Source organism: Carcharhinus amblyrhynchos, chromosome 2 (genome assembly GCF_965287045.1).
Source record: "Carcharhinus amblyrhynchos chromosome 2, sCarAmb.v2.hapA, whole genome shotgun sequence".
Taxonomy (NCBI): Eukaryota; Metazoa; Chordata; class Chondrichthyes; order Carcharhiniformes; family Carcharhinidae; genus Carcharhinus; species Carcharhinus amblyrhynchos.
The window spans coordinates 141,159,026-141,184,731 of NC_137325.1; the positions used below are offsets into that span (position 1 = coordinate 141,159,026).

Here is a 25,706-nt window from a genome sequence, read left to right on the forward strand (position 1 = left end):
CACTAAGAAACAATTAGCCCAAATTCATGCATCTATTTTGTGCATGCAACATTTCAAGCACTAGCTACATGCAACAGGTGAGGGAATTAAAAGCAATGCTATTCACGTATTGTTAGAGGGAATCTTCTATTTAGTAAATCAACAGATTATTTTGGGCTTTGTAATGAAATTAAAAAGATGTCTCTACCTTCAAAGTATCCGCCATAAATAGATTCTCCTCCTCGTCCATTACCTAAGAACCACAAGTGTATAAGTAACACTAGGCTCCACAGTGACTATTAAACAAAAATTACATTACTCAGGAACTATGCAGTCAGGTTCAGCCAATGTCCTTTCATATGAGGTTTACAGTTCACTGCCAGACAGATGGACAAGATCTTTGGTTCCAGCATTCTCCATTCGATTCAGTTACAGAAGAGTACACCACCAAAAGTGTTTCTCAAATCTTGCCACCTTGTGCTAGCAGAAGTAGGAAGGTTGAGAGAATAACATGAACAAGGCTGTTGATGTGCTTTACTGAAGTACTGTTAGATACCAGCAACCACCCCTCCTCCATAGACCGAACTCCATCACCAATGGAAAATGTAGCATCTTCCCTTTCTTTCCCTGAGCACATAATAAGCATACCAATTTAAATAAAGCCCACTGCATAAATAATAAAAATGAGCAAACTTGTCATCTTTCAAATAGCTTTCACTGTTGTCAACATACTAGGCAAATGAAAATATGTACACTGTTCAATGAGATCGCCATTGATAATAACAAGATTTAATTCTTTAATTCTGTAGAGGAAAATGAAAAGATTTGACGTGAAGAAGTAACACATTGTACAACATAAAGAAAAGGAGAGAGATGGGGGCGTTCACATTCACAAATCTTTGAAGCTATTAGAATAAGAGTTTGAAAAAAGCATAAGGGATCCTTGGTTTTATGAATAGGCACATAAGCATATAAAAAACAAGGAAGTTACACATTTATAAACCACTAATGAGGCCTCTGTTGAATTCATGTGTCTAATTATGGACACATCATCTTTGGAAGGATATCAAAAGCTTTGGTGAGGATGCAGTGGATAGTTACCAAGAAAGAGGAAGTAGTTGGGATTGTTCCACTTGGAATAAAGAAAGTTCACAGGATACTGAATACAGATGTGCAATGTGATGAAGGGTTTTGATAGGAAGAAACTGTTCCCACTGGCAGAAGGTTTGGGTATCAGAAGACAGATTTACAACAATTGATACAAGAGAGATAAATGACATATTTTCAAGACAGAGAGCAGGCTACGATCTGAAATCCGATCTGCCTGAAATAATGGTCAAAACAGATTCAACAGTAGCTTCTAAAGAAAACTGGTTAAATACTTGGAAAGGCAAATTTTTAACAGTTCTATGGGGAAAGTACAGTTGGGAGGGACTAATTGGATAGCTCTTTCAAAAAGCCAGTGTGGGCACGATGGGGAGAAAGTGCGGTGTAGGATTCTATAAGACCTACTTTAAAAGGAAAGGTAGGAGAATGAGGATAAAGTTGAAGATCAAAGCAAAACTACGCAAAGTTTAAACCTAATACAACCAACATCCTTAGTCATTCATTACATGTGGTTTCCTAATCTACTGAGCAGAAAAATGTTCCCAATGCACTGTGACTTTAATTGAAGGAAAGTTTTCTATTCAACTGAGAATAGTACTGAGGTATGGAACAGGAAGGATCCATGTTCTGGGTCTGGGGAGGCAGTGGCATAGTTATATTGTCACTGGACTAGTAATGCAGAGACCTGGGTATTCAATAAAAATCTTGAATTAGAAGTCAAATGATGACCATTATCGATAGGTATAAAAACCCATCTGGTTCATTAATGCCCTTTAGGGAAGGAAATCTACCATCATTATGTAAGGGATGGTAGTGTAATTTTTGAGTCAAGCCATCTGGGGCGGAAACCATGACAGAACCGTTATTGTAACCTAAGGGGTTAAACGCTAAGACCAGCAGATGATGAAACACATAGAAAAAGAAGGAAAAAAACATGAGACTGGCAGGCGCCCGGGGTCTTCAGAAAAGAGATAGGAAAACAAACTAATTTACACCATATAAAATAAATGTGTTAGCAATTTACAGGACAATGAAAAAGAGTTAGCTGAATTGATGAGAGATAAAACGATTTAAGCCTTAAAGGGGGTGATTGGATTAGAGTTAATGGGATGTCAACAAGGGAGGAGCTCACTCGGTAAAGGGATTAGGAAGTGGTAACCAATGAAGAAAGGAGGGCTGTCCTATTGTTATCTGGAAAAGTGTATATAAACTATGATTGTGTAAAGCAAGGTGTGTGTGTACCCACGGGACGGCACCCTTTCTTGCAAGATCGAATAAACCGACAGTTAGCTGAACTCATCCGTGTCTTTGATTCAAGGGGGGGATCATAAAAGTGAGTATCTGACCATTTCTCACAATTGGGGGCTCGTCCGGGATCTGGAATTATAACAGGGGTTTCCCTCGACTAGACCAAATCGACGGAATAAGACGCGTCTGGTGTATATTTACACGTAAAAACGTCGTTTTGGCCTGGAAGGAGGGGAATCTGAAACCACTCAATTGAGATAATTCTGGACCCTGGAGAATCACACGGATGACTTCTATACACTAGGACTGCTAGGACTGTGACTGAAATTTGTGAGGGGGTATACACATCATTGGAAGAAGTCGGACAACTCCGTGCACGGATCAAGGTAAGAAATTTCTCTCCCGGGAATTCGGCTGATTAAGGGTGAGAGTCATTTTCTTCCTTGTTGACTTTATGGTTATGACAGTTTGATCTGAGGGCGCAAATAAATTAACTTGTGTCCAAGACGACAACTGAAGACTAACCATGGGAGGTAAACCGTCCAAGAGTAAGGATGGGAAACCGGGAAATAATAATGATGAAAAGGGAATACCCCCCGACAGTCCTCTGGGGATACAGTTAGAAAATTGGGATTGGGACCAAAAGACTAAGGACTTAAAAAAGAAGGTTATGATAAAATATTGTTGTTTTGTGTGGACGAAGGAACCAATCCGAAAACCATCTGTATTGTGGCCAAAATATGGATCGGATGAGGATTGGGTCTGTCAGATATTAAATTTATATGTTAATAGTAAACAACCCTTTAACCCCGAGGAAAGTAAGTACGCTGCCTGTTGGGTGGGCGCGATGAGTAGATCGCCACAGCCAGTCTCCCTGTATCCAATGATCCCACAGAGCAGACCGGGGCAATGGGACCCTCTTGACAACCTCCCGCCGCCACCCCCTCCTGTACCAAATGTACCCCCTGCATATCAACCAAATAATAATGGGGCCCAAGGGCCCCAAGGGGAAGATCTCATAAAGCTTGAGAACGGCGCAGGAGGCGGACTCCCAGTTGAGGGTCTGCGGAGGTCCGAGAGGTTAGTAATAAAACAGTCCCTGGAACAACAGCAGAATAATGGGGCTTCAGCGCCCGAGGTGGAAATGCACCCCCTCAGGGAGGTTCCCTTCGGACAAAGAGAGACAGGGTTCGTGGTGGTGCCTCTTAACTCGGCAGACATCCGACAACTTAGGAAGGAGTTGCCCCCTCTCCTAGAAGACCCTGTCGCGGTAGCGACACAACTTGACCAATTCCTGGGTCCAAGCATGTATACTTGGGGGGAACTCCAGGCCATGATGAGCATATTATTCAACTATGATGAAGGAGTTATGATCCGAAATAGGGCCATAGAAATTTGGGATAGGGATCACCAACAGCAAGAACAACTCAGGGGAGATCAAAAATACCCTCTTGAGGATCCAAATTGGAATCATAATACCCAGGAAGGGCAGACAAACATGTCAGATCTCCGAAATCTTATAATTCGGGGGATCCAGACACGTGTCCCCAAGCAGCAGAATGTGGCAAAAGCATTTGATATTAGGCAAGGAAAAGATGAATCACCCAGCACGTTCTTAGACAGACTGAGGGAGTCTGTCCGCAAATATTCAGGAATCGATCCTGATGGTGAAATTGGAAAGGGAATGCTAAAAATTAATTTTGTAACGAAATCCTGGCCAGATATCCAGAGAAAACTACAAAAGATTGAGGATTGGAGTGGGAAGGACATGGTGGAATTATTGCGGGAAGCGCAGAAGGTCTTTGTTCAGAGAGAGGTTGTAAAGGAAAAGCAGAAGGCAAAGATGATGGTGGCAGCCGTTAGGGAAGTATGTAAGTCCACCGGGATAACGGATGAAGGATATACAGTAGGTAGAGGAAGGTCAAGGGGAGGTTGGAAGGAAAGGGGGGGCCAGGAGGGGCCGAGGTAGAGGACGAGGAGAATTTTACGGTGGTGACCGGCCCCGGGCGGCCGAGTGTCACCACTGTGGGAAACTGGGACACTTCAAAAGAGAGTGTCCTGAATTTAAGAAGGAACTAGAAGGGATTTATGAAATGGAATGTGAGGTTGATTAGAGGGGTCAGGGGAGAATCGGAAAAAGGACCTACCAAGAACCCCTGGTAAATTTAAAGGTGGGTCCACAAAAGGAGGATGTTACATTTTTAGTCGCATCTCCATCGGGGAGGACATTGGGGGACACAGGCGATGTGCGATGCATTTTTGCGTCAGTACGCACATCCCGGTTTATACACTGTGGCTAAGCAAGTCACGAAAGATTGTGTAATTTGTCGGAAGATAAATAAAAAAGGACTGAGACAGAATACGAAGCAAGGAGGGAGAAGCCCAGCCTATAGGCCCTTCGAGTATATCCAAGTGGATTATACCGAACTCCCTCCCATAGGGCACCTGAAATATCTTTTGGTAATAGTGGACCACTTGACAGGGTGGGTTGAGGCGTACCCAACCGCCATAGCATTGGCGACACAGGTTAGCAAGGTCCTTCTCGAACAAATTATCCCACGATACGGACTCCCCCGGGCCATCGATTCAGACCAGGGGAGCCAGTTTACGTCCACTGTCCTACAGAACATAGTGCAGGCAGTGGGGGTAAGCTGGGATTTCCACACCCCTTGGCATCCCCCGTCCTCGGGCAAGGTGGAGAGAATGAATCAGACTATTAAAAAACAGCTGACGAAACTCAGGACGGAGACCGGGTTGCCCTGGACCAAGTGCCTTCCCCTTGCCTTGCTGCAAATAAGAACGCAGCCACGGCGGGACTTGGGGGTGTCCCCATACGAAATAATGTTCGGTCTCCCCTTTAATGGACCAAAAGGGGAACTCCCCACATTCGAGTCCCGCGATGTATTTGTGCATAAATATGTTGAGGTCCTGGGGTCTGCTCTATCTCATTTACGCCAACAGGGACTCCTGGCACAGACACCACCTCTCGAGTTTGCGATACACACCATCAAGCCAGGGCATTGGGTCCTAATCAAGAACCGGAAACTCCGGACTTTAGAACCGATCTGGGATGGTCCCTTCTTGGTACTTCTGACCACGGAAACGGCTATCCGCACGGCTGAGAAAGGCTGGACGCATTACACTCGAGTGAAAGGACCGGTGCCAGAACCAGCAGAAGAAGTGTCTACCCCTGGCCACCACACCGCGAAGAACTGATTGGACTTGATTTTTGATATGTTAATTTGGGCAATATACGGCAATAGCGGGATGTTACTAATAATATGTTTACTCTATGGGGGCATAGGTGTTGGGCAGGCGGCCCAAGTGTACTCCCTTACTATAATCCAATCACCCCAGGCACAGGTAATTGAGATTGACCTTTGTCGAATGGTACCCTGCAAAGACGACCTCACGGGGCAGAAGGGATACCAGGGGAGGGAAATAGAATTACTTGTCTTCGATAAGAACCCAAAGTGTACTAAAAATGAACAGGGGAAAGTAGAATCTTGTCAAGTAGGGGGGTTAAATGAAGACGTTAAGTTAAGGATTCGCGAGAAAATATCACTTGTTCCACGGAAGATCTTTCCCAGAGACTGTAAGCTAAACCAATGTAACCCCCTCTACCTCACCATAAAAAAGTCAGACGACGGTGGGACGGAGGGCCTCGACGGACAAGTTCTTGGGGTCAAGATCAAGGAACACACAGGGAGGGTGGGGGTGGCCCTGTGTTGTGTGCGGGTTACAGTCAAAAAGGCCGAAACCAGGAACTCCTCCGCCCCTAGCCGGGGAGTCTCGGGAGAAATCAGGGTAGTGGAGGTAAAGGATTTAAGAGAGACCATTGAAATAGAAACGGGATTCAGGGAAGCGAACGCCTGGATAGAATGGGTCAAATATACGGTACAAAGTGTCGGAAAGGGTAACTGTTATGCGTGCACTAGTAGCCGGCCAACTCCCCAGGTGGTCCCCTTCCCGCTGGGATGGGATAAAGAACCAGCTGAAATGGAGTGGATTGGATCAACTATATCTATTATAATCAACAGAGGTTTGTTAATTATACCCGAAATGCGATAAGCGGGATAGCGGAACAATTGGACGCAACCAGCAGGATGGCCTGGGAAAACAGGCTAGCCCTGGACATGATTCTAGCAGAAAAAGGGGGGGTATGCGTCATGATAGGAACTGAATGCTGCACCTTTATCCCAAATAACACAGCTCCCGATGGGTCAATTACCCGAGCCCTCGAAGGGCTAACGACCCTAGCTAATGAACTAGCTGAGAACTCGGGTACAGACCCAGATCTCACTAAGTGGTTGGAAGCTTGGTTCGGCAAATGGAAAGGAGTAGTAATGTCCGTCCTTGTCTCTTTCATGGTGACGGCAGGGGTATTGGCATCATCCCTTGTGTTCGGGGGTTGGCTCAGCGGCTAATCGAAACAGCCCTGACTAAGGGGGATGTCCTGAATGGAAAAGTGATAAATATGAATTTAGAGACGGAAGAGAGGATAAGCCTCTTAGACGATAAAACTCTGGATGAACAGGCCCTTGACCTGCTGGAACGCCTGGAACACCAGAAGAATGTCAAAAATTACAAAGCGTAAGAAAAACAGGGGGGATTGTAAGGGATGGTAGTGTAATTTTTGAGTCAAGCCATCTGGGGCGGAAACCATGACAGAACCGTTATTGTAACCTAAGGGGTTAAACGCTAAGACCAGCAGATGATGAAACACATAGAAAAAGAAGGAAAAAAACATGAGACTGGCAGGCGCCCGGGGTCTTCAGAAAAGAGATAGGAAAACAAACTAATTTACACCATATAAAATAAATGTGTTAGCAATTTACAGGACAATGAAAAAGAGTTAGCTGAATTGATGAGAGATAAAACGATTTAAGCCTTAAAGGGGGTGATTGGATTAGAGTTAATGGGATGTCAACAAGGGAGGAGCTCACTCGGTAAAGGGATTAGGAAGTGGTAACCAATGAAGAAAGGAGGGCTGTCCTATTGTTATCTGGAAAAATGTATATAAACTATGATTGTGTAAAGCAAGGTGTGTGTGTACCCACGGGACGGCACCCTTTCTTGCAAGATCGAATAAACCGACAGTTAGCTGAACTCATCCGTGTCTTTGATTCAAGGGGGGGATCATAAAAGTGAGTATCTGACCATTTCTCACAATTATCTGGTTTGGCCTACATGTAACACCAGGCCCACAGAAATGCCATCTGAAAGCCACTCAGTTTAAGCAATGTGATGGGCAATAAATGCTGGCCCAGCCAGCGACACCTACATCCCACAAGAAACAATTTTTAAATCCTCTGTTTTCACTCATCATAGCCAGGACAGTAGCTGGTGGTGTTTGCAGACTAAGGAGGGGAAAACGAAAAAATACGCAGCAAGTTCCAATGCTGATTGCTATCCTTCTTGCCGGACGCTGTGATGCACATGCATGACCCACAAACATGCATGATTGTGCTACCTGCTTGTCACCAGAACACAGAGCAATCTCAATGGGAGTGGAGTGTTCAACTGTATCAGTGCAGCAATCTGTACTCAATGACAGCTCACATTCAGGCGGCAGTTATAAAAACTGCTTGCCTCTTTCAGACATGTTTTTAGTTATTTTACAATAGCTAAAATATACAAAATGGCTAAATCAGAGAAACTTTAGTAAAGTACTCAGTCTACATTACAGTGATTGCAGCCTTGATACCACTTCAACTGAACTAATATATTGCAAATCATGTTTTTCCCACCTTCACTGAAGTCACCACCTTGGACCATAAATTCTTTTACAATACGATGGAAAGTGGAGCCCTTATAACAAAGCTGCTTTCGAGTTTTTTTTCCTAATCCTTTTTCACCTGTGGGAGACAAAACAATGTTAGTACACACAAAACAGGATGTGTACAGTTGCACACCAAGTAGGTTTCACACAGTTTTGAATGGGAAAAACCCTCCAAATAATAACACTCCCCTCTGCTGAGGCCCCTTCGCAAATACATACATACAGGCAACACATTGGCACAGTGGTTAGCTCTGCTGCCACACGCCAGGGACCTGGGTTTGATTCCTGGCTGGGGTCACTCTGTGCGGAGTTTGCACGTTCTCCCTGTGCCTGCATGAGTTTCTTCCGAGTGCTCCAGTTTCTTCCCACACTTTGAAAGATGTGTTGATTAGGTGCATTGGCCATGTTAAATTCTCCCTCAGTGTACACGACCAGGCACCTAAGTGTGGCGATTAGGGGATTCTCACAGTTACTTCATTGCAGTGTTAAAGTAAGCCTATTTGTGACACTAATAAATAAACTTTAAATATTCCCAGGATCCAGGGCCCTTCACAAAGCATTTGGACACTTGCCTACAAGTATTGACACACTCGGGATCCCTTGCCCATCCAGAATATACCATTGACGTTCTAATAGAAGAGCAAGTGTTACCACTAGATAACACACAGGATTTCAAACAAAAGCCTTTCAGCACAATTTACCATGGCAGAAACAACACGCTGGTCAATCGAACTCTTGGTACCAGCAAGACAGATATCCGACGACTTCACACACTGTCCCCACAGAGCTACTTGGGTACTGGGATTCCAGTTTGAGAATGAATTCTTCACAGTGACCAGGAAGAGATGAGCAAAAATTAAAAAGGAGCTTTTCAATGGAACCAGTTACCCATTGTATTCCCCTCCACAGCAATCTTCTAATCATCAGTGATGGGGTCTCAGGCACCTTGTTTCAAGTGCCTGGTATCCCCTCTTGATGCCTTTTTTACTTCTCTACCTCTCAGCCTTCTGTGATGACCCGTATATTTTCAGAAAAGCATGCACTTCTTTTTGTGTGATGTTCCCTTTAAAATCAGGCTGAACAGGGCAGTGTTCTGAAAGGTTAATTCATTTCTTTATCATGACATCATTAGGTTCCAAGAAATGTCCACGTCATCCGAGGTTTCTACGAGGATGAACAGTTAAGAAACAAATGGTAAATAGAAAGCTAACTGCAGTAGGGTTGAGTGAGCCTGCGTTTTTGGTTGGGAGGCTCAGAACATAGAATTTGAGAGAGAGAAAAAACAAACAAAGCTCTCTCCAAATGAAGCAGTTTTCTGTTTGGCAGCTTTTGAACAAATCTTTGTGGTGAAGCAGGTCTCCAAGAATAGAGCAGGTACTAAATTAACGTGTGTGTTGAACGATAGGAAAGGATATATAACTGCAGATAGGAAGTGCTGTTAGAGCCGAACAAACCATTTAGAAGGATCACAAAGAAATTGGTTCATTCCATACCACCAGGACTGTTGTAAGCAGAGAGAGAGGGCGTGCATCTTGTTAATGGCAACCATATCCAGGGATTTAGGCTGAAATATTGCTGCTTGTGAAAGTGACTCAAGGGTTGAAATAATTGAGTGGGAGGTAAGAGACTTTATGTAGTGGAGGCCAAGTTCTGTAGACTGCGATGCACCTGGTGTCACATTTGTGTGGGAAGTAATGCGAGTGCTTGTAACCACTCAAGGGATATATGTGTTGTATTGATTGAGGAGTATGTTACCTCTCCGTTTGAAATATTCTTGGCTTGTTAATTCATTTTGTATTATATGGATTTTAGTAAAGTTTCAAAAAGTCAAATCTTGTTCAATAGTTCTCTTTGGTGTTATCGGAATTTCTTAATCTTTAAAACGTTATTGGTCTCATCTTTGTGACTCAGCCATTAGTCAGTCAACGCTCCTAACTTCACCACCATTGTTCAGGATCTGATCCTCAGTATTTCTCTGCAAGCAATCTTGTGATACCTTATCTATTCTATGGGCCAATGTAAAGGGCTAATCATATAAATGGAGAGCCCTTCTAGGTGTACACACATCATGAAGTTCCTATTTTTTGCCGTTGCCAATCATCGGTGCAGGTGTTCCTCAGGTTTAATCTGGACAAATGTGAGGTGGTGATGCTTTTTGGAAAGTCTAGTGAAGGAGTGAAGTACACAGTAAATGGCAGAACCCTTAGAAGCACTAACATACAGAGAAATCTAAGCGTACAAGTCCACAGTTCCCTGAAAGTGGCAAACACAAAATGAATAAGGTGGTCAACAAGGCATACTTGCCTTCATCGGTTGGGTCATAGAGTATAAAAACTGACAAGTCATATTGGAGCTGTACAGAACTTTAGTTAGGCCACATTTGAAATACCTTTGAATTTGAGAGTTCTGGTCGCCACACTATCAGAAAGACATGGAGGTTTTAGAAAGGGTATAGAAAAGATTTTCCAGAATGTTGCCTGGTTTGGCGAGTATTAGCTATGAGGAGAGATTGAACAAACTTAGTTTGTCTTCATTTGAACATCAGAGGTTGAGGGGCAACCTGATAGAAGTTAACAAAATTATAAGAGGCATGGATAAAACAGATAGTTGGAGTCTTTTTCCTAGGGTAGAAGTGTCAGTTACTAGGGGACGCAGGTTCAAGGTAAAAGGGGGAAGGAGATGTGAGAGGCAACTTTTGTTTTGACACAGAGGATGTTAAGTGCCTGGAATACACTGCCAGAGGTGGTGGTATAAGCAGATACAACAGCAGCGTTTCAGGGGCATCTTGACAGATACATGAAGAGGCAGAGAATAGAAGGATAAGGACCACGTGGAGACAAGAAGTCTTTATTTTGGAAAGGTATCATGCGTCAGCGCAGGTTTGGTGAGCCAAAGTGTCTGTTCCTGAGCTCTACTGTTATTTGTTCTTAACACTTACAAAAATGTGTAGTCTAATGTGCCCCAGTTAAAAAGGTTGAAATGGCAACTGAATACCTCTTGGAACAGAAAGCCAAAACACTTAAATGGCTAGAAAATAGAAATGGAACCAACATGTTAACTGAGCTACTTCAAAGGCAGGACTTCATAGCTACCCATCCAGACCACTAGATGGAGCATTCTGCAGTGGCTGAGTGGAAGAGGGAAAAAAAAATCAGCTGGCAGGCACATCTGCTCCCACAAAGCTTAGCTTGCATGGTTCCCACCAAATAACAGAAACCACCAACGATGGGAGCCACAAATAAGCCAGCAAGCCAGAACTTCCAAACTGACTAAGTGAAACCAACTAGGACAAACAATATTATTGCTCCTTGTTCTGTTCCAGAAGAAAAACTATTATAGAAAATGCTGAAATGTTACCAATTCTGACAGCATGTACAAAAGGAAAAAGGTAACGTTTCGTCAAAACTGGATTACAGGTTCCAAAAAAAGGTTTTAAGCTGGATTTGCCAACCCATCTTTTCTCAGATTATTTTTGCTTTCTCCATCTATTTTACATGATTTATTTTATTGTTTTGTGTTCCAGTGTGTAACCAACACATTTCTCTTTCAACAGCTCAAAAATGCTAACCTTGTTATGTGTCTTAAAGAATGTACCTTCATTTACATACCTGTGCAGAGAAAGAGGAAATTCTTACAGGTCTTGGGGCAGACATCTGAAAATAATTCAAAGACAATGCGGCCCACTGAAAGAAGAAAAAAAATTGCAGATCAGCTCTTGTGCTCTGGGGGAGGGTGTTAAAAGTGAAACATATGCAGCTCAAATATACCTTTGATCAGCATCAGCAGCACCGTAGGTCATGTGTTAATGAAGCAGAGCAATACCCGAGCAAATATCCTGCATTCTTGATTAAGCGTGCTGACAACATTATTTTCTCAGCTTACTATCACTTAAAATCTATCACTTACTCCACACACCTAGGCACACACAGAGAGATGGTTCTGACATTTAAATTAAAAATCTGCGCAGGTTAGTGTATTAAATGCATACACATTTGGCCTGCACCACTAGAATCCTTCTGTACTGAAGTACTCAGGGCCAGGTCTTGCTGAGTTCAACATCAATAAGTTATAGACCGAATAGGTACATGGTTATGCAGAAAGCTGCAACACAGCACAGTTTTGAGTGGTGCACTAATCGCTGCTGACCTAAACTCTAAAAATACATCTGAGCAGTGATTTTGACACTGCAGTTAAATTGGCAGTCTCTTACGCATCAAAATCTAAACGACTGAACCAAGAGTGTGTTAGTCTGCATTTCCAGAGCCATAATCTACCCAGCCAGCAAGACCAGGTAAATTGATCCTTTAACATTTTGCTCATTACAATATTTAATTGAATATTAAATGTGATTAGTCAGCACTGCTGCATGAAAATTCATTCCGGGGATTAAAGTGCGCAGTGTCAAGCAAGCTATAAATCCTGACCTTGTTATACGTGAATGTTTTCGCAAGGAAGAACATACATATTCCCAAAACATAAACACAGCATTAATAACGCTGCTGTAAATAAATTATTGGCAAGACATTTTTCTGTATGCTTGCCAGTGAATGGGTGCAAACTAAATGATGGCAAACTCGCAGAGATCATCACAACTTGATTCTACAGATGCATTGAGGTATTTTGGATAACAACTGCTATGATGCCAGAGAACAGTGGAGGTACAAGTGATCCTTTCTGAACTGCACAGCAGAAACACAGGCAAGCGAGCAATCTCCAAGCTGAAATATCAGTGGGGTACAGAGGAGGATTTTAAATCCTCCGGCTTTATATTCACAACCAGTCTTTGAAGAAATGTTGTCAAGTCTCGAAGCCTTAATTAGTCATTATTTTCTGGTAAAACACATCTTTAAAAAAAAAGGCAGGAAGAAGCACTTGTTAATTGACGAAAAAAAATGAGGTTAACAAACCGGTTACATCCTCAGGATACCTCAAAGCATGACATAACGATTAAATTATTTTTGCTGGGTGTTCTTTTGTAGTCAGAAATTGCAGGCAACATAAGAGTACTTTAGATTGCCTTCTACCATCCCTCTGGTCACTAGAGACAATAATGGAGTTGCCGATTATTAATGATAATAAATCTCTTATCAATTAGTTAACAAACCAGATAGAAAGAAAGTGAGGAAAACCCACAGTGATAGAAAGCTTTGGGAATCACAGATCCAAAATTACTTAATCCTTTTAATCATGGTACACTTGCCACATCTTGATTCTAATTACTCATGTACTGAATCTTAAAATGTTCTTTTCTGAAAGAATCCTGATTTGCATTTAAAAGAATTAACACAATCTGCTTCCTCCATCACCCTAGGGAATCTGTTCCAATTTTCACACAATCCCACAAATAGCACTGAATTAAATGTTGCCTTTTTGGTTATGGATAAATATTGGCCGAGATAATGGTTGTTCTTCAAATAGTTCTACGCACTTTTATGTCTGCATACAAAAAGGCAAAGCAGCACACTCTCAGCGTCATGTTGAAGTATCAGCTTTGATCAAACATGGGTCCGGGGAATACCTGAACAACATGGCAACGGTTAATGACTGTAGCTAGGACCCAGGAATGAAGTGTGGCCACCACATGTGCAGCACAAAGTGGGCTAGCTGTCTCTTCTCGTAATGGAGCATGCACAATGTTACCGTGCAGAACAGGCCCCTAGGCCCATTGCGTCTGCAGCGACATGAGAAACACCTGAATTCCTACCTAACCCCATCTGTCAGCACTTGTCCATAGCTCTGAAGGTTACAATGTGCCAGGTGCTCATCGAGGTACTTTTTAAAAGGATGTGATGCAACTCGCCTGTATCACGCCCCAACCTCAAGCATGACTTCCCAAACCATCACCACCTTCTAGGTAAAAAAAGCTTTTCCTCACATCCCCCCCTTAACTTCTTGCCCCTCACCTTGAACCTATGTTCCCTCAGAGCTGACCCTTCAACTAAGGGGAACAGCTGCTCCCTGTCCACTCTGTCCATGCCCCTCAATCTTGAGCACCTCGATCAGGTCACCCCTCAGTCTTGTCTGCTCCAACACAAACAGCTCAAGTCTACCCAACCTTTCTTCAAAACTTAAATGTTCCAACCCACGCAGCATCTTGGTGAATCTATGTTCTCTGCATTTCCTTCAGTGCAATCACATCCCACCTATAATATGGCAACTAGAACTGCAAGGCACCAGGTGAACTCAGCTTTGTTCAAGAGAGGAGAATGTTTAACTATTGAAAAATATTTGGGTACCACATACTACAAAGAACATTGAAATATACGCTCATTTAGGTATTAGGAGTTTTAATGTGGTATTATAATTTAGATGGCAATGCTGTTCATGGTCACCAACCCATTTGAAAACAGACTCATCCAAAGTAGTTTGAAAGTCACTGGTCTAGATTGTGCGCTCAGAGGCTGAAGCATGCCTCGAATCCATTCATACTGATTCAGAGCGTTGCCACGGAGTCAAGTTGACACATCATCCAAATCAAAACCCGGCTGAGACGCAAACACGAGAATGACGAAGATTTTAATTTCCTATGCATAGCCCACATTTCCCCCCCACTAAGGAGGTTTATTGGAATATAGATCACGTGATGGATTGAATGATCTCATCCTGTGCTGCCCTGTTCAATTGTTCTTGTGCCCTGCAGAGGTGCCACATCTGAAAGCATTATATCTTTACTGGATAAATGCCATTGACTGGTTGAGATAAGGACTTGATTAGTTAATAATGAATCAAGCACAAATGAAGAATAAGTAGCAGAAAACAGCTCAACTACAAACATTTTATGAAACCGGCTTGAGCTATAGCACACACATTATTAACTTGAAAATTTACTGGTTAAAGTCACATTAATTCTGAATAAGATACTTAATACACTGCGTACTTTAACCCTCTGGAATGAATTTCATACAGCTGTACTGACTAATCACTTTCAATATTCAATTAAATATTTTAATGAGCAAAATGTTGAAGGATCAATTTACAGTCCACATTAATGACTTGGACACTGCAATACAAGGTACTCAAGTCAAATTTGCAGATGACACTAAAGTAGATGGGATAATAAGTTGTGATAAAGAAATAAGCAAATTACAAACGGATATGAATAGATTAGGTGACTGGGCCAAAATTTGGCAGCTGGAGTTTAACATGGATAACTGTGAGATTATGGAATGGGTTGAAGGGTCATGGTGAATGGGCAGGAAAATGGAGTTGAGGATGAGACAAGATCAGCCATGATCGCATTGAATGGCAGAGCAGGCTCAAGGGGTTGAATTGCCTACTCCTGGTTCTCATGTTGTTACTTAGAGAAATGTTTTTCAGAGATTTCTGAGGATACCTTCCTGTATCAGGAGTCTGGGATATGTAGTAATACTGGTCGTTACTGGGCTAGTAATGCAAAACATAAGTTCAAATTCTATCATGGTAGTAGGAGAACCTGAATTTGGTCTTTAAGCAAATCTTGAAGTAAAAAGCTGATACTACTAATTGACTGTGAAACTGTCAAAGTTCTGGAAAAATTAAACTGGTTTACTAATGCAATCTTGGAAAGGAAACTTGCCATCCTGATCTGACCTAACATTAGAAGAATGACTAACTACACTTTGATAGCACTTCATAAGGTGCTTTGGAGCATCCTGGGATTGTGACGCCAGACCCACATCAACGTGGTTGAATATTAACTGCTCTCTGAAGTGCCAGTTGATTTAATTGGCGAGTACCAATTAAATCAAATTATAAGCAATGGAAAAAAATCTGGGTCACTTCGTTGCACTCTAGGCATTTTCTGTTCACAGGATGACAGTGTCACTGGTTAGGCCAGCATTCATTGTTGACCCTTAATTGCTCGAGGTGGTGATGTATCCTTGGGTACATTTATCCCCAGGATGACAAGCTAACAAGAGATTGTGGAAACACTGGTCATGTGAATTCTCAGTGAAAAGTCTGACAACACCAGGTTTTAGTCCAACCTATTTATTTGATAATATACTCACAAGCTTTCGGGGTTAGCCCCTTCGTCAAGTGAATGGAGAGTTCTGGCCTCAGACAGAGCATATAAAGCACAGATAGTTCAGAGATTACTGATTAGAATGTGAATCCTTACACCTAACCTGCTGTTCAAGACCTGAAGTGGCTGATAAAGTGAGTGGAAGGAGCACTGATCACAGTTTAAAGAGATGTGTATTGTCTCCAGACAGTACAGTAAGTGAGGTTTTGCAAACCCAGGCAAGTCACGGGAGTTACAGATAGTGCAACATGAACCCAAGATCCCTGTTGAGACCGTCCTCATGTGTGCGGAACTTGGCTATCAGTCTCTGTTCAGCGACTCTGCGCTGTCGTGTGTCGTGAAGGCCACCTTGGAGAATGCTTACCCGAAGGTCAGAGGCTGAATGCCCGTGACCACTGAAGTGTTCGCCAACAGGAAGGGAACAGTCTTGCCTGGTGACTGTCGAGCGATGTTCATTCATCCGTTGTCGTAGCGTCTGCATGGTCTCCCCAATGTACCATGCTTCGGGACATCCTTTCTTGCAACGTATCAGGTAGACAATGTTGGCCGAGTTGCAAGAGTATTTACCATGTACCTGGTGGATTCACCTGATCCATTCACCTGATGAAGGGGCTAACCCCGAAAGCTTGTGAGTATATTATCAAATAAATAGGTTGGACTAAAACCTGGTGTTGTCAGACTTTTCACTGTGTTTACGCCAGTCCAACGCCGGCATACCCACATCATGTGAATTCTCAACATGGAATCTGCCTGCCACAGTTCATAGCTCTCAGTCAAACTCAGGCAAGTGGCTGAGTAACTAACACCAATAGGCTTTTCAAAGTTCAATTGGAGTTCTGAGGACTGCTCAGCTCTGGACATCATTATTTCAAAACAGGGACATCACACCAAGAGCTGAATCTCAGAGGTGTGAGAGTGACTGCCCCTGGCATTAAGGCAATAGTAGTTGGTATCCAAGTAAAACTAAAGTTAGTGGGGATTGAGAGGTGAAAACCCTCCACTGGAACAAGGGGAGATGAGTGCAGTTGCTGGGGGCCAACCATCTCATCTTCAGGTTCGTGCTGCAGAAATTCCTCAGTTCAACCATTTTCAACTGCTTCAATGACCTACCTTCTGTTGTACTGTCAATTATATAATTTACATTGTGATTTAGAAAAAATGTTATGTATTTTTCAGGAAATAATCTAAATATGCTTATTTCATAGCCTCTGAACAGATTACTTACAAACCTCTTCCAAACCCTTTCAGTAACTATAACCTCTACACACACTTCTCCATATTACCGCTTTCCTCAGAATGTCACAAGATCCATTAATGCAAAACAGTTTTATCAGGATTTTCTTCAGCTCAATTTCAGACGGGTTTCTTGTCTCTCCTCAATGCTAATAGGTTAGACTAATGGAAAGACAGTTAACCCAAGATGATCAACAGTAGTGTTTATGCACAGATCGAGTTAACTCATCTGAAACACTTTCCTACACCCAGAATAGTGGCACAGTGGTTAGCACTGCCACCTCTCAATGCCTGGGACCCAGGTTCAATTCCCAGCTTGGGTCACTGTTTGTGTGGAGTTTGCACGTTCTCCACGTGTCTGCGTAAATTTCCTCTGGGTGCTCTGGTTTCCTCCCACAGTCAAAGACGTGCTGGTTAGGTGCATTGACCATGTTAAATTCTCCCTTAGTGTACCCAAACAGGTGCTGGTTTGTGGCGAGTAACTTAATTGAAATGTTAATGTAAGCCTACTTGCGACAATGATAAAATACACTTTTAAGAAGTGCCTCTGCTCAACACCCATCTGACGATGGAGTAGAAGTTATGAACTGTAAAACCCAGGAAACCCAATCACCTCATGCTACCCAGATGTGGTTTGCTCTTTTGTAATTACGTGTACTACCAGTAGCATTTCTTGATGTTATTAATAGTTCACAAATAATCCAGAACCATAGGCAGAGAAAAAAATAATGAGATCCTTTGTCTGATTTTCCTACAGTAAGAAGTCTTATAACACCAGGTTAAAGTCCAACAGGTTTATTTGGTAGTAAATGCCACTAGCTTTCGGAACACGGTTCCTTCATCAGGCGAGTGGGGAGTTCTGATCACAAGCAGGGCATATAAAGGCGCACACAGTTTACAGAAAACTGATTAGAATGCGAGTCTTTACATATTCATGCTTCCCTTCACCCAGAGAAAATGGTTAAATGTATTACATGTAATGAAACTGCACGTAGTCACTTATGCTGCAACTCCAAAGTGCAATCGTCTAACTGGAATTATTACTTTGCTCTCCCTTGGTGGGTGAGAGACTGGTAAGCAACATGAAGACTCCATTATGAATGCAGCTAACTGCACCTGGTGGCCAAAGGCAATGGGAATTTGAGGCTAGCCTGGAAAAAAATGGCAAGAATTCCTCCTGGAGCTTTTCCATTTAAGATAACATGTTTAATCCCAAAAAGGCTGCTTGACAACGTGGTTACAGGCTCACATGCAGAGAAGCCACTTGGGTGAGTTACCAGAGGGCAAGTGATGTGGAAAGAACAGGACCTGAGCAGGAGTTGACATGTGTGAGGTGAGAGAGGAGATAAGGGTGAGAAGGGAGCGAAGGCCATGTTATATCACCTTCCCACAAAAAGAGTTTTTCCTCTCACCTATCCTACTCAGTAACGAGTCAAAGAGACAGAAAGGAGGGGAACAGACATCCTGGCTACTCTAATAAATAAGTTGATTCAGCAGCATTAGCAGAGGACTGCAGGCAGCTTTCCAGCTCACCTTCTAGCCTGGAGAAAACTGTGACCCCAAATAAAGAACTAATAAAAGAATCACAAGAAGAATAAAACAAATACTTCATCTCCCCAGGTTACAAGCAGTGGGGGGAAAGTGTTGCATTATATTAGGAAACTTAAACTAGCATTGCTTATATTTCACCTTCCTGTGCCTTCCAGCAATTTTCATAAACCATCTCCTGCTACAAAGCAGGAGTGTCAATTTCTCTGTTTCTAGCAGAATTTAATGTTACTTTATAAATAAATGCAATGCTTTACTACAATTTGTCTGCAAGGATATTTTTAGCATATAGCTTGGATTTCCCATACCAGACAGATCTATTCTGGTCTTGACTCCTTGTCTCAGTTTCCTAGGTTACCAACAATGTCCATTACTTCAATAAAGGGGTTTGGGAATTGGAATTGTGTGGTGGTGTGAAAAGGTAAAGAGAGAAATCAATTGTTGGAATGCCTCGTGCATAATTTCTTGAAATAACTTGCAAGGTGCAATTCATAAAACATTAAAGTAAATTGTAAGATGTATTTTGACCATGACTGTTTCTTGCAGTTCTAGCACTTTACTGGTAAGCCAAACCCAGCCATTTTTTTTGGACGCACTGCTTCTGAGTCTCTACAATTCTACATTGCCATGCAAAAGGTATATAGGTATATCTTGGTTATGAGCCACCTTCATGTGAAATGTTAGGTGCACTGACGCAAACAGGCGTTGGACTGTGGCGACTAGGGGAATTTCACCATAAATGTCACTGCAGTGTTAATGTAAGCCTTACTTGTGACTAATAAATAAACTTTACATGTGGTATAAGATCCAACTTGGTTTCCATAACGCACTACATTTTGAAAACCACGTCATAGGGTGATAGCGACAAAGTGGTAACATCACTACACTAGTCACCCAGAGTCCCAGACTATTGCTCTAGGGACATGGGTTCAAATTCCACCACGGCCGCTGATGGAATATAAATTTCTTTAATCTGTATTATTAAAATAGTCTCAAGAGACAACACTGCTGTAAAACCCATCTGGTTCACTAATGCCCTTTAGGTTCTTACCTGATCTAGTGTGCATGTAACTCCAAAACTATGGTTGAATATACTTTGCATGTAACTCCAGAACTATGGCAACCCACTCAGTCCAAGGTCAGTGATACTTGCATCCAATCAAGAAAAGATCAAGCTCAGTTTCATTTCTGAACAATATTTAAATATTACTTGGGTGTCAACAGCCATTATTAAAAAACGGTCTTGTAACTTGCTACTGCTACAGCTTTAATCTCTCTCAATACCACAACTTGCATATGTAACACAGGAAAGCATGCCAATATGTTCCACCAGAGCTTATCAGACAAAAACTGATTTAGTCGAGAGGAGATTGGAAGATAAGGATTATAAGATATGTCATAAAGGAGCAGAGGAAGGTGGTGAGATGGAGATTATTCTAGAGCTCAGGGCCTAGATCGTTGAAGGCGGTCAAAAGGAGGATATGGATGAGGATTTTAAATATTGGGGGAGTTTTCTATAAGCCTCCGAAAAGTTCCAGAGATGTAGAGAAAAGGATTGCAAAGATGATTCTGGATAGGAGCGAAAATAACAGGGTAGTTGTTATGGGGGACTTTAACTTTACAAATATTGACTGGAAAAGTTATAGTTCGAGTACTTTAGATAGGTCAGTTTTTGTTCAGTGTGTGCAGGATGGTTTCCTGACACAGTATGTAGATAGGCCAACAAGAGGTGAGGCCACATTGAATTTGGTATTGGGTAATGAACCAGCCCAGGTGTTAAGATTCGGAGGTAGGTGAACACTTTGGTGATAGTGACCACAATTCGGTACGTTTACATTAGCAATGGAAAGGGATGGGTATATACGGCAGGGCAAGAATTATAGCTGGGGGAAAGGAAATGATGATGCAATTAGGCGAGATTTAGGATGTATAGGATGTGGAAGAAACTGCAGGGGATGGGCACAATTGAAATGTGGAGCTTGTTCAAGGAACTGTTACTGCGTGTCCTTGGTAAGTATGTACCTGTTAGGCAGGCAGGAAGTGGTCGAGTGAGGGAACCGTGGGTTACTAAAGCTGAACCGCTTGTGAATAGGAAGAAAGACACATGTCAAGTTGAGACGTGAAGGCTCAGTTAGGGCGCTTGAGAGTTACAAGTTAGCCAGGAAGAACCTAAGTGTAGAGGTAAGAAGAGCCAGGAGGGGAATGAGAAGTCTTTGGCAGGTAGGATCAAGGAAAACCCTAAAAGCTTTCTATAGGTATGTCAGGAATAAAAGAATAACTAGGTAAGATTCAGGTCAGTCAAGGACAGTACTGGGAAGTTGTGCCTGGAGTCCAAAGAGATAGGAGAGGCGCTAAATGGATATTTTTCATCGGTATTCACACAGCAAAAAGACAACATTGTTGAGGAGAACACTGAGATACAAGCTATTAGACTAGACGGGATTGAGGTTCATAAGGAGGTGGTGCTAGTGATTCTGGAAAATGTGAAAACAGATAAGTCCCCTGGACTGGATGGGATTTATCCTAGGATTCTCTGGGAGACTAGAGAGAGGAGATTGCAGAGCCTTTGGCTTTGATTTTTAGGTCGTCATTGTCTACAGGAATAGTGCCAGAAGACTTGAGGATAGCAAATGTTGTCCCCTTGTTCAAGAAGGGGAGTAGAGACAACCCTGGTAATTATAGACCAGTGAGCCTTACTTCTGTTGTGGGCAAAGTTTTGGAAAGGATTATGAGAGATAGGATTTATAATCATCTAGAAAGGAATAATTTGATTACGGATAGTCAACATGGTTTTGTGAAGGGTAAGTCGTGCCTCACAAACCTTATTTTGAGTTCTTTGGGAAGGTGACCAAAGAGTGGATGAGGGTAAAGCAGTTGATGTGGTGTACGTGGATTTCAGTAAAGCGTTTGATAAGGTTCCCCAAGCTATTGCAGAAGATACAGAAGCATGAGATTGAGGGTGATTTAGCAGTTTGGATCAGAAATTGGCTAGCTGTAAGAAGACAGAGGGTGGTGGTTGATGGGAAATGTTCATCCTGAAGTTCAGTTACTAGTGGTGTACCGCAAGGATCTGTTTTGGGGCCACTGCTGTTTGTCATTTTTATTAATTACCTGGATGAGGGCATAGAAGGATGGGTTAGCAAATTTGTGGATGACACTAAAGTTGGTGGAGATGTTGACAGTGCGGAAGGGTGGTGCAGGTTACAGAGGGACATAGATAAGCTGCAGAGCTGGGCTGAGAGTTGGCAAATGGAGTTTAAAGCAGAAAAGTGTGAAGTGATTCACTTTGGAAGGAGTAACAGGAACACAGAGTACTGGGCTAATGGTAAGTTACTTGGTAGTGTGGATGAGCAGAGAGATCTTGGTGTCCATGTGCATAGATTCCTGAAAGTTGGCACCCAGGTTGATAGGGTTGTTAAGGCGGCATAGGGTGCATTAGCTTTTATTGGTAGAGGGATTGGATTTCGGAGCCATGAGATCATGTTGCAACTGTACAAAACTCTGGTGCAGCCGCACTTGGAGCATTGCGTACAGTTCTGGTCGCCGCATTAGTGGAAGGATGTGGAAGCATTGGAAAGGGTGCAGAGGAGATTTACCAGGATGTTGCCTGGTATGGTGGGAAGGTCTTATGAGGAAAGGTTGAGGGGACTTGAGGCTGTTTTCGTTAAAGAGAAGAAGGTTAAGAGGTGCCTTAATAGAGGCGTATAAGATAATCAGAGGACTAGATAGGGTGGACAGCCTGAGTGGTTTTCGTCGGATGGAGATGGCTAGCACGAGAGGACATAGCTTTAAATTGAGGGGTGATAGATGTAGGACAGATGTCAGAAGTAGGTTCTTCACTCAGAGGGTAGTAAGGGCGAGGAATGCAACAGCAGTGGACCTGCCAACATTGGATAATCATACAGATGATCTTGGAATAGCATAGGTTAGATGAGCTTTAGATTGGTTTTACAGGTCGGTGCAACATCGAGGGCTGAAGGGCCTGTACTATGCTGTAATGTTCTATGTTCTATGCACCTGCCTGGGTAGGTCAGTGAACATGGGGTGATGGCAAGTATTACTTCTGGCGGGCTAAGGTACAGATAGCAAAAAGTTCAACGAGCTTCAGATTATGGAAGACAGGTAGTTGGCACGGAAAATATTGATCCAGCTGAGCTTGGAAGCGACAAAGGCTTAGACGAAGGTTTCAGTAACAGATTAAAGCAGACAGGGATAAAGGTAGGAAATATCACACAGATTCAAGTAGTTGATTGTTGTGAAGGGACAAAGGAGGGGAATTATGCTTAGAACCCAAGGGAATAGGGGAGATCCTAAATGAATAGTTTGCATCAGTATTCACAAAGGAGAGGGACGTGTTGACCGAGAGTGTCTCAGAAGGAAGTATTGACCCGTTAGAGAAAATCTCCATTACAAGGTAGGAAGTGTTATGTTTTTTGAGGGAACATTAAAACTGACAAATCGCCAGGGCCCGATGGCATCTATCCTAGACTGCTCAGGGAGACAAGGGATGAAATTGCTGGGCCTCTGACTGAAATCTTTGTCTCTTCACTGGTGAGGTCCCTGAGGATTGGAGGATAGCGAATGTGGTACAGTTATTTAAGAAGGGTAGCAGGGATAACCCGGGTGATTATAGGCCGGTGAGCTTGACGTCCGTGGTAGGAAAGTTGTTGGAGAGGATTCTTAGAGATAGGATGTATGCGCATTTAGAACAGAACAATCTCATTAGTGACAGACAGCATGGTTTGTAAGAGGAAGATCGTGCCTTACAAATTTGGTGGAGTTTTTTGGGGAGGTGACAAAAACGGTTGATGAAGGAAGGGCTGTGGATGTCGTCTATATGGATTTCAGTAAGACGTTTGACAAAGTCCCTCATGGCAGGTTGGTTAAGAAGGGAAACAAGGAGAGGTGGCTAGATGGGTAGAGAACTGGTTTGGCCACAGGAGACAGAGGGTAACAGTCAAAGGGTCTTTTTCTGGCTGGAGGTCTGTGACCAGTGGTGTTCTGCAGGGCTCTGAACTGGGACCTCTGCTATTTGTGATATATACGATCTGGAGAAAGGTGTAACTGGTGTTATCAGCAAGTTTGCGGAGTGACATGAAGATGGCTGGACTTGCGGATAGCTATGAACATTGTCGGACAATACAGCAGGATATAGATAGGCTGGAAAATTGGGCGGAGAAACGGCAGATGGAATTTAATCCAGATAAATGCGAGGTGATGCATTTTGGAAGAACTAATGTAGGGGGGTGCTATGCAATAAATGACAGGGCCATCAAGAGTACAGAAACACAGAGGGACCTAGGTGTGCAAATCCACAAATCCTTGAAGGTGGCAGCACAGGTGGAGGTGGTGGTGAAGAAGCATATGGTATGCTTGCCTTTATAGGAAGGGGTATAGAGTATAAAAGCTGGAGTCTGATGTTGCAACTGTATAGAACGCTGGTTAGGCCACATTTGAAGTACTGTGTCCAATTCTGGTCGCCACACTACCAGAAGGACGTGGAAGCTTTAGAGAGAGTGCAGAGGTGGTTTACCAGGATGTTAGTTTACCTAATAGAGGTGTACAAAATTATGAAGGGTATAGATAGGGTGAACAGTGGGAAGCTTTTTCCCAGGTCGGAAATGACGATCTTGAGGGGTCATGGACTCAAGGTGAGAGGGGCGAGATATAACTCAGATATCAGAGGGACATTTTTTTTTAAAACGCAGAAGGTGGTGGGGGCCTGGACTGCACTGCCAAGTAGGGTGGTGGAGGCAGACACGCTGGCATCGTTTAAGAATTACCTGGATAGTCACATGAGCAGACTGGGAATGGAGGGAAACAAACGAATGGTCTAGTTGGACCAATGAACGGCACAGGCTTGGAGGGCCGAAGGGCCTTTTTCCTGTGCTGTACTGTTCTTTGAAGGAACACGTGTCTCTGGCTGGTCAGTTTGTGGTCAAATAGGACAATATGATGGAAATATTTGGAGCTTATCCAGGACTGGATCATGGACAAGCAGTTTGGCAACACAGACACTGCAGGGACTCTGAGCTGACCTGACTTGATGCCTATGAATGATGTTACTAACGACAGCAGAACAAGTGGTTGAGAGGGAAGCTTAAGGGCATTTCTTGATATAATGATGTGGGAATGGGAACACAAGTCTATGGTAATGATGCTCTGCCTATGATTTCTTTGAAATTCTTTCATGAAACATGGGTATTACTGGCAAGACCAGCATTTGTTGCCCATCCCTAATTACTCTTGAATTGTGTAACTTAATCGCCCTTTGAAATGGCCCAGCAAGAGTCAACCAGATTCTTGTGGGTTTGGAGTCACCTGTAGACCAAACCAAACCAAACCAGGATAGCAGATTTCCTTCCCTAAAGTTGGGCTTTTACAACAGTTAATGGCGGTTTCATGGTCATCATTAGAGACTAGTTTTCAATTCTAGATTTTGTTAATCAAATTTAAATTCCACCAGCTGCCACAGTGGGATTTAAACCCCTGTCCACAGACCATTAGCCTGGGCTTTGGGGTTACTAGACTAGTGACATCACCATGATCAAAGTCACTGATGCTCACAGAAACATTTGGCTCACTGTATCTGCTCTTGGTAGAGTTATCCAACTAGTCCCACTCGCTGCTCTTTTCCCATTGTATCAGGTTCTATTAACAATCATTTTAGTTCTGTGTTCTGTGGTTACAGACTTTTCAAACACTCATTTATTCATCAAAATCTTAAGACTGCCCAACTTGTCCTGCCATCTTTAAGGATTAGTTTATACAGTCTCCAGGTCTCTGTCCCCATTTCCCCTTTGAAAT

The 25,706-nt window shown here is 42.9% G+C and overlaps 1 protein-coding gene across 5 annotated transcripts in view; it reads right to left on the bottom strand.

Annotated features, from left to right (window-relative positions):
• The window catches only part of nktr (natural killer cell triggering receptor), a 236,414-nt gene that overhangs the window by 67,435 nt on the left and 143,273 nt on the right, over positions 1 to 25,706 (bottom strand). For 4 of the 5 annotated variants that reach the window (XM_080213518.1, XM_080213511.1, XM_080213493.1 and 1 more), the window contains 3 exons: positions 11,725 to 11,799; positions 8,085 to 8,192; positions 188 to 232 (listed from right to left, as the gene is read on the bottom strand). In XM_080213518.1, coding sequence (XP_080069644.1) covers positions 188 to 232; positions 8,085 to 8,192; positions 11,725 to 11,799 — 228 coding nt within the window. Of the gene's footprint in view, positions 1 to 187; positions 233 to 8,084; positions 8,193 to 11,724; positions 11,800 to 25,706 lie in introns of those variants that run through there. The other variant, XM_080213526.1, reaches the window with a different exon arrangement.